We start from the raw sequence: 8,297 nt of genomic DNA, 5'->3' as shown, positions 1-8,297 counted from the left end.
AAGAACATTATTGTTTTGGTAGTTATATCATGAATATTAATGAGGTCACTGGGTCAAACCTGAAAACTATACATTTTGTTAGCCTACTCGAAAACCACAGTTCCCATTTTAGTGAAAGTTGGTATCGTGTAGTTAAGTAAAAACGTTAATGTGTTGATGTCTGTTAAATTTGATATATTAGCATATTAATGAGCGGGTGTGGCTTCATATAATTTTGTAACAATAAGCAATAACTTGATAGGGGAATGCTGATGTTTATCATAGAATTGACTTTCTGCTGGTATTTCATGAGGTGTCAGTTTGCCAAGGTATATTTCAAAATTTGGTGTTTTATTTTGTTTCCCAAAACGTGTTGGAGCTAAAACTATCACCACTTTGTGTTATCAACATTACCCACCACCATGTAAATTCTTGTTGAGTATGGTCATTCTAGGAAAGTAATTGAACTAGAAAATGAAGATACACTGTTCACTGAGTCATTATGCAATGCTCTCTGCATAATGATGAGTGTTCCATTTTCATCAGAAGAAACATTTTTCCAGTACTTTGATGAGGATTTTAAGTCATGGGTTGACCTTGAGCTTGGAACCAAAATTTTAGACAAGAGCAAGATTAAACTTAGCACTCTTCAACCTTTAGAGCCCTTGATAGGAACTGACAAACTCAATTTTAATTGTTCTGCAACTAGTGCATCTAGTTCTTGTGTGTCTGATGATGAGAGTGATAAAGCTTCCATTGAGCTTACAGTTGGATCACTTGATTTGGAATAGATATGACTCCACCAGAACTTTGTGCAGGTGTGATTGAAGATGTTCCAAATACCAAACAAGAGACCACTGAAGAATCAAACAAAATGATTAGTGTAACTGAAAAAGCTGGCAGTTCTGATGATAATAGTTGGGATATTCAGTTACTTTGTATCAAGTTTAGCATGACTTTGCAGAACAAGCTTGAAAATGAAGAACAACTACTGTGGGCCCAAAAACATGAACTACTCAATCATCTTGGAGACTTTCTGTACAAAAAAAAAACAAGTACCCAGATATGCACATGAAAAGGAGAATAGCTAAACAGCTAATAACAAAATATCCTTACTTAAGGGAGCGCATTGGCTCAGGTTATGATACTTGGACTGCGGCCCTTAACAATAAATTGAAATCACTGAGGATGAAAGATTCAAGTCTCTCATTAAAAAATGCGCCTCTTAAAAGAAAAGAGAGCATTCTACAAAAGGATGTTTTCAAGAGGCCCTGCAAAGGGGAATTAAATTTCCTGCCAGTGATACCATCCACTGAAGATGATACCTCTCTGAAAAGACATAAAGAAACCATGAAAAAGGAGATGTCTAAGAAACGGGCCAAAAACTTGATTTTGATCGAGAAACTTATGGATAAAACATATCCACAACGAAGGGCATATTTAACCAATAAACCACTTGTTAAAGACTTACTTCAAGAGTATCCTGCTCTTCTGCTAACAGAAGAAATTAGCAATGAGATGACTCGTTTGGTGAACATTGATTGTACCAAGAAAGTATCAAAGTTTCCTAGATTGGCCAAAAGTATCACCTTACTGGGAAGATGCTACCTCAAGAGTGTCAAGAGTGGTCCTAAACATGACAAGATCAAAGAAATTCTACACAGGTGTGACAGGTAAGTCTTCAACTTGAATTTCAGTCAGTTTAATCTCTACCAGTGTTGTAGACCTAACAGGAGGCTTGGGTGTTTAGCCTTATGCCCCCTTCAAAAGCTTTACGCTCCCAACGATCCCCACTCCAGTGTGGACAGACTATACCTGCCACAGACCCCAAGAAATCGTTCAAAGGTAAATAAATAGGAATGCGTAATAGAGTGTTCTTTTGCGTTCATTTTTATCTTCTAAATCACAAACAGATCTTAGACTAGTACCTTTCAAAAAACCTATCATCCCTTACATGAAATATTAGTCCCCTAAGGGTGCAAAAATGTCCTTTTTTGTTGCGATTGAGGAAATCCAAAACGTTACAAAGGCAAAGACCACATTTCTTTATTTCATGTGCCAACCTGCTGCTATGTTCATTGCATGTACTTATGTTATTTTTTACCCTTCTTAAAATCATGAATCGTGTATCAAACGTAAAACTATGCATGATGCAAACTATCATATTGTGTTCTTCACCATTGTTATTATTCCAGGAATATTAGAAGCTCTGAGGTAGACAGAAGAGAGGAACAGAATAAAGCAGGATTACAGTTGCTACCATTGCTGCTACGGGAAAATGAAGAAGAGTTCGTTTCCTACACAAATGTAAGATCAAAGTTGGAAAAGAATATTTGTGATCATGGCATGTTTGGTATCACCTGTTTCATGTTCTGAGTAAAATAGCATATCTTATGCAGGTGTAGATTCAGGGTGGGATTAACCATCCGAAGCCCCTTCCACCTTCACAATATACTTATTGCATCCATTGTAGTCAACTCCTCAATGACTTAAAGCGTTTGTGTGTAAATCATAACCTTTCTTGCATATTTCTTTATTTATAGTCTTCCAGCATGACAACAAGAACTACATCCCATTTTATGATTAAAGTTTAGTTGCTTGTATATCCTCTTACTATGGGTAAAACGTACCATAGAAGCACCAAGTCATATAGGGATGCGCACATATGGGGTATGGGAAGGATAATTGTCCAAGCATGGACCAAGTGTAATGCACTGCAAAGAGAAAGATATGTCTTATCCTGTCATTATAAACCTGTTGCATTATGACATTTTGTATGTATTGTTTTTATTCATTTCAGACTTCAAACGAATTTCAAAAGATTGCAGAGTCAGTGTCAACCCCAACAGTTATAATCAGTGAAAGTACATGTGCCATTGCTGCTGAGTCCCAAGTGCTCAAGGAAGGTGATTCTGTGGACAGTCTCATTCATCTCATCAGTATGTTTTATTGTGTCAATATTGAATACCCGAGATCATGTAACTGTACATTGACATATGTACAAAAGGAGATTTTTGAAATCACTGACAATAAAAAGGTACCAGCTAAGTTGATAACCTTTGTAACAAAAGTCGCTAGGCAATAGATGATTAACCCCAAGCGGTCTCACATGGACATGCAACATTAAGCGAATCCAGCACAGCTACTATACGATAGCAGGAAAGAAAATTAGCATGTAAAAGCGACTATACGAAAGCTTGGAAGCACAATCTAACTGCATGTTTGTTTTTAAGATTTGGAATTCTTTGCTAGGCCTGGTGTAGATTCAGCATCGTTCATTAGGTTGGGAGTTACTGATAAAAAAGTAATGCATTGAAAAATGTAACTTTAAAACATTTTTTGAGGGGGTGAGAGGGTAGCAAATTTGTATTTTGTTGAAAATATATTCCTCCATGGGAAAAGCCCTTTAAATATTCTTTTAAATCTGGGGCAGGGGTTACACTCTTGGATCACTAGGTAAATCGTTGCTAGTAGACTGACAGTACACATGGGATGCTATGTGGTGTTGAGATTAATTATTTCAAATAATGGTAACACATAATATTTGTATATATTTAAAGTGTAATTGATTGTTTGTACTTGCTTCATATGATACTTTGTTGTATACACCTATTTTGTCTATGGGGAGAAGGTATACTCTTGGTTAAACTAGGAAAATTGTTGTGAGTAGACAGGTGGTATTTATAAGGTGTTCGGTGGTATTGTCATTCCCACCCTATATGGAGCTTTTTCATTTTGTGTATTAATTTAAATATTGCTTAACACATAATCTTTGTGAATGTTTTAATTGTAATTGATTGTTTGTTCTTGCTTCAAATGATAGTGTTTGTATACATGTAGCCTTGGGTAAATAAGAAAACAATTGTTGGTTAGGCATGACGTGCTATAGTAGGTGTTTAGATGTGAGATTTGGGTGTGATAAGGTGACCTGAGATGAATCAATGTTATAATCAAGAAGCTCTTTTAAAATTCTTGATTGTATGGTCACCGCATCCTACACCTCATTTTAAGGGATGTTTCATGTTGTATTTTTATTTTAAATAATACTAGACATGATTGTTTGCATATTATTAAATTGAAATTGATTTATCTCTTCTTATCTTTATAATTTTTAGTTGATTATTTTTAACTTGTTTGAATTCGTTTTTTGTTCTTTATGGGTGAGGGGTGTAATGCTATCAGTCCCTTTATTCTGACACTGCCAAGGCATGAAAGTATGTCAGTGGAACGATTTTACTCAGCCATGTATATAAGATGGGTGTTAGAGCTAAAGGTGGTCCGAGTTAAAATAAGGAGAAAAGTACTGGAGACCAATTTTGTCAGTTTCAAACTCACTCTCTAAGTTTCACTTGTAAAAGCAGCCCACCCTTCACCACATACAGGTGCTTGTTCCATGTGTTGTTATCTTTAGTGATACATATACAATCCTAAACTCTACATTTTTAAATTTTCATTGATAGTCTTTGCATGGTATTATTTGTTGGGTTTTAATAAATATTTCTTACTTTAAAATCAAGTTTGTATCATTTTCAGTCTCACAGCTCTTACTATTCATTGTTATTATTCTGTACATCAGTCTTAAAAGGCAGAGAATTCCATAATATACATAATTTTCATGCAAATATATGTACTGTGTCAATAGTATTCTGAACAGATAATTGAAAGATAATCTCTAAATTCTAAAATTAGGAAGACTAAAACTGAATCCGTTGAAGGTAAATCTAAAAGTGGTAATATTTCAGGAAACACTTGCGTTTTTAAGGAGAAAACACCGTTTTCGGTTGCAGCAACTCAATATTGATGAAACACGCAAAACAGGATTAACGTTTAACCAAGATACGGTTAACATCTTATGGATTAATCTGAGGAAACCCGACTTTTGGTTGCAGCAACTTTAAACCATTTTCAAGGAAACGTTTACGATTTTTTTTTACAGTGCAGGCTTACACACTATTTTAGCTTTATTTCGATCCATTTCCATGCCTTTTTCATTATCAAAACAGACCTGACGATATTGTTCAGTAGGGGAATAAATTGTACTACACGAACCTGTAATCTGTATAAGCCTAAGGCCTTGGCACCGTGACATTGTTGTCGAGCATTTCTTTTAAGCTAGTGAAAACAGCGAAGTCGGTTGTGACACTTGTCTGCTAAGGCATGTTATGCTGTCCATTGAACATAGCTAGAAAGCCTAATTATTGCCTGTTCGATCATTACGAAAACGTACATGCAGAAGTGTTGCGGTCGGAAAATTAACATTTGTGTATGTGTGTTTATTATGTAGGTAACGTAGTCTTTTCAACACGCCATGACGATTAAAAGAAACACAACATTTCGGTTCTTTGTTCGGGGGAGATGGCGGTCCCTGTTATATCTCGGTTTCTCAACAATAGTCACATAAGTTAGCCACGCGACCGTGCGAAGCGTGTCCAGCTGCCCAAACAGATTAAAAAAACACTGAAAAGAGCAGCGTTGGTTGTTTTGTAGACATCGTTCCAAGTAACTTATACAAGTAACTAATATACATAATATCAAGCATGTTGATATGTAGCGCAATCTCTCTTTGTCCCTTTGTGTAGTTTAAAATAATCTCGAAAGGGAAATCTGTACCCCAATGTAGCATGGAATTATTATCATTTATGGGAGAATAGGGGTTAGTTTCACTTATCACAGCTCTCAATAACGAATGATCAGTCATCGTGGTAGCAGACATGGAAACACATTTCTTTCAAACTGCAGGTAAGTTAAACAAGAAAACCATTCTTACCATTATATATACATGTATATATATATATATATATATATATATATATATATATATATATATATATATATATATATATATATATATATATATATATATATATATATATATATATATATACATTGGTATATTTGTTTACTTCAACGCATGATAGCTGGGACTTAGGTTTACCTCGGGGATAGGTTTACCTGACACCAGGTAAACCTAAGTCTAGGGTCTTCTTGTTCAATCAATTTCACTTCCTTTGAGGAATGATTATTTCGAGTTAAGAGAAAACCTCATAAACTTTTCAATTCCGAAGTTACAAAAAAAAAATCGTTCATTTAAAGGGTAAAATTTCCCCTCAAAAGTGGAGGTAATTCCGAAGGGTATATAACAGAATTACGTAGTAGATATACGTGGTATATATTAGGGCTGTGTCATTCCGGTTAATTCACTAACCGGTTAACCGTTTCTATTAACCGAACGGTTAACGTTTACACGTAACCCGTGTTGTTGCCTCAAAATAAGAGCTGAAAATCAGTTATATAGCTCAGATTATAATTCCGAAAGAGCGCCACCACTTTTCATGCGGAAGTACATTCTCAAAATAGCGCTGCAAGTATTGTTTTTTCGTAACGCGTATGTCAAGAATTTGGTTGTATTTGCTTAGTTTTGACGATCGTTGCATTGAAAAAGACGAATCGCGCGTTTTCATGAAGTTTTAAACACATTTTTGTTTCTCTTTCAGTTCATCGGTAACTGTTACAGAGATATTTGAAGCAAATATTTCTTCGTTAATTGCGTAGCCCCTACTGTAATAGCGCAGGCATTGTATGGAAGTTATAAGCCTAATATTACTAGGCCTACTTAATATTGGCATTGTGTATTGAAGTTCGCGATCATATGGAGTGTTAGACTACAAGGCTTTCACCAGCTAGGCCAAGGTTAGGAAAGTCGGTTGTTAGGAAGCGATTACTACAGAAGTGTACGGTAGTAGGGCTAGGCCTACGCAATTACAAGTACAACAATGGGTCACAGATATATTGAATTTGTGCATTGTGGCGGGATAGGCAGAGGGTAGGGGGGAAGTGTGGAAAACATTGTAAAATTCCCCGTTGACACCCTGTCGATTTCCCGCAGGAGTTCGCGCAGCAAACACATTAGCACGCCTAGCATAATGGCGTGGGGTAGTCCCCCGGTGGGGTAATGTGATGGAACCCCTTGTGGGGGTCCAGGGGTTAACGCCCCGGAAAATTTGGCGCGTCTGGCGATAAAATATTCGCAGCTGTGGATGCAAAATACTGACACCTTTTTTTTTATTTAAATTGTCACGAAACTGATGAAAATTTTGAAATGACAAGTTAGAGTAGCCATATTTTGTTATAAAATGAAAAGAGATCTATCTGTCTTACAATCATTAAAAAGTTTAACTTAAAAAACATGCGATTTTATGAAACAACGTTCGGCAAAGCCCCATTCCTGGACTGCCTAACAATAGCTTGCACTATACTACGGTAGGCTACATTTTCCAAGGTACCATGCCAAACAACTGTTAGCTCATCCCCTGTCTAACACCTGTTGTTAACAATTTTTTGGCATGTTGCCAAGGAACGTTTCATGGTCTAGAATTAATAAGGTCAGTCAGTAAAGGTTCGGTTAAGTTATGAGAATTATTATCTTAGACGTTTAAGAAAAGTAGGTAAAATATGATCCCCGTAGCAGCTAGGTAAGTAAAACAGGCAACTGACTCCTCCGCATGAACAAGACAATCTATTCCACATGATACATGAAAGTAAACCTTGTAATCACATGTTTAAGGCCACTTGGCATGATTAACTAAATGCTTAATATTGTTTCCATGTTCTTGTAGAAAACGTAAACTTCGCAATATACAATTAGTTGTGTTTTTGTAGTTACGTGAGATCCGTAACCGACGAGGTGGTTAGGCTATTTGCTATACACTAAACTATGGTAGGATATTATTTTCTCCGTAATTTCTAGAAAATACTTTTTCGCCGCTTAACACCAGATGTGTTCTTACGTTTTATTCATAATTGAGTGTACTAGAGCCTTGTTTACATGACATTAGTTGCATTTAGCACGATATGCCAGTTTCGCGTGAATTTTTCGAAAGTTTTTTGCTCGATCTTTCGTAAAATTTGAAAGGTGTACCAACTTACTTTTCGTACACAATTGGTTATTTCTCTACTGATTTTCAGAGTTTTTTTTAGTCAAGTGTATACGTTGTGCATTGAGTATAAACTTGTCGCGAATGCAAGAAAACGATGCGGGGATTTCCAGCAGACAAATGTTTTCTTTGTGGGATTACTGAGTCTGTTGAATGGAATCTCGCACCTTATAGAACACTGAACTGAAATTACATCATAATAAAGAAAACGTTCACTGCTTAAATACAATATAGATTTGAAAGGATTAGATGCAGACTCGCCACGTTGTCGAACGGGGTAACAATAGGCGCTTCACGGGTCGCATACCGCTTGGTAATCCCTTCAATCGTACCGCCAATCTTAAAAAAATCTTTTGTATGAATGCGTGATAAAGTTTGCAATTG

At 36.2% G+C, this 8,297-nt stretch overlaps 2 protein-coding genes across 3 annotated transcripts in view; both read left to right on the top strand.

The window, feature by feature from the left end:
- Positions 1-412: 412 nt before the first annotated feature.
- LOC139976333 (uncharacterized) lies at positions 413-4,919 on the top strand. The gene is made up of 3 exons (XM_071985016.1): positions 413-1,652; positions 2,175-2,286; positions 2,780-4,919. Exons 1-3 carry the CDS (start codon positions 1,045-1,047, stop codon positions 3,062-3,064), a joined length of 1,005 nt encoding a protein of 334 aa, XP_071841117.1. The 5' UTR covers positions 413-1,044; the 3' UTR covers positions 3,065-4,919.
- Positions 4,920-5,600: 681 nt separating this feature from the next.
- LOC139975798 (uncharacterized) overlaps positions 5,601-8,297 on the top strand; it is a 37,534-nt gene continuing 34,837 nt past the window's right edge. Inside the window, exon 1 of one of the 2 annotated variants that reach the window (XM_071983995.1) lies at positions 5,601-5,718. In XM_071983995.1, coding sequence (XP_071840096.1) covers positions 5,691-5,718 — 28 coding nt within the window. In that variant the 5' untranslated portion in view covers positions 5,601-5,690. The remainder of the gene's footprint in view (positions 5,719-8,297) is intronic. The other variant, XM_071983994.1, reaches the window with a different exon arrangement.

The sequence above is a fragment of the Apostichopus japonicus genome, chromosome 11 (assembly GCF_037975245.1).
Source record: "Apostichopus japonicus isolate 1M-3 chromosome 11, ASM3797524v1, whole genome shotgun sequence".
NCBI classification, from domain to species: domain Eukaryota; kingdom Metazoa; phylum Echinodermata; class Holothuroidea; order Aspidochirotida; family Stichopodidae; genus Apostichopus; species Apostichopus japonicus.
This window is presented reverse-complemented; position numbering and strand designations above follow the sequence as displayed.

What these genes read in the sequence shown, in the direction of transcription:
- LOC139976333 (XM_071985016.1), top strand. Translation starts at nt 1,045, where the DNA reads ATGCACATGAAAAGGAGAATAGCTAAACAGCTAATAACAAAATATCCT. An exon ending in ATTCTACACAGGTGTGACAG is followed by an intron (nt 1,653 to 2,174) that starts GTAAGTCTTCAA and finishes TTATTATTCCAG; the next exon opens with GAATATTAGAAGCTCTGAGG. An exon ending in AGTTCGTTTCCTACACAAAT is followed by an intron (nt 2,287 to 2,779) that starts GTAAGATCAAAG and finishes TATTCATTTCAG; the next exon opens with ACTTCAAACGAATTTCAAAA.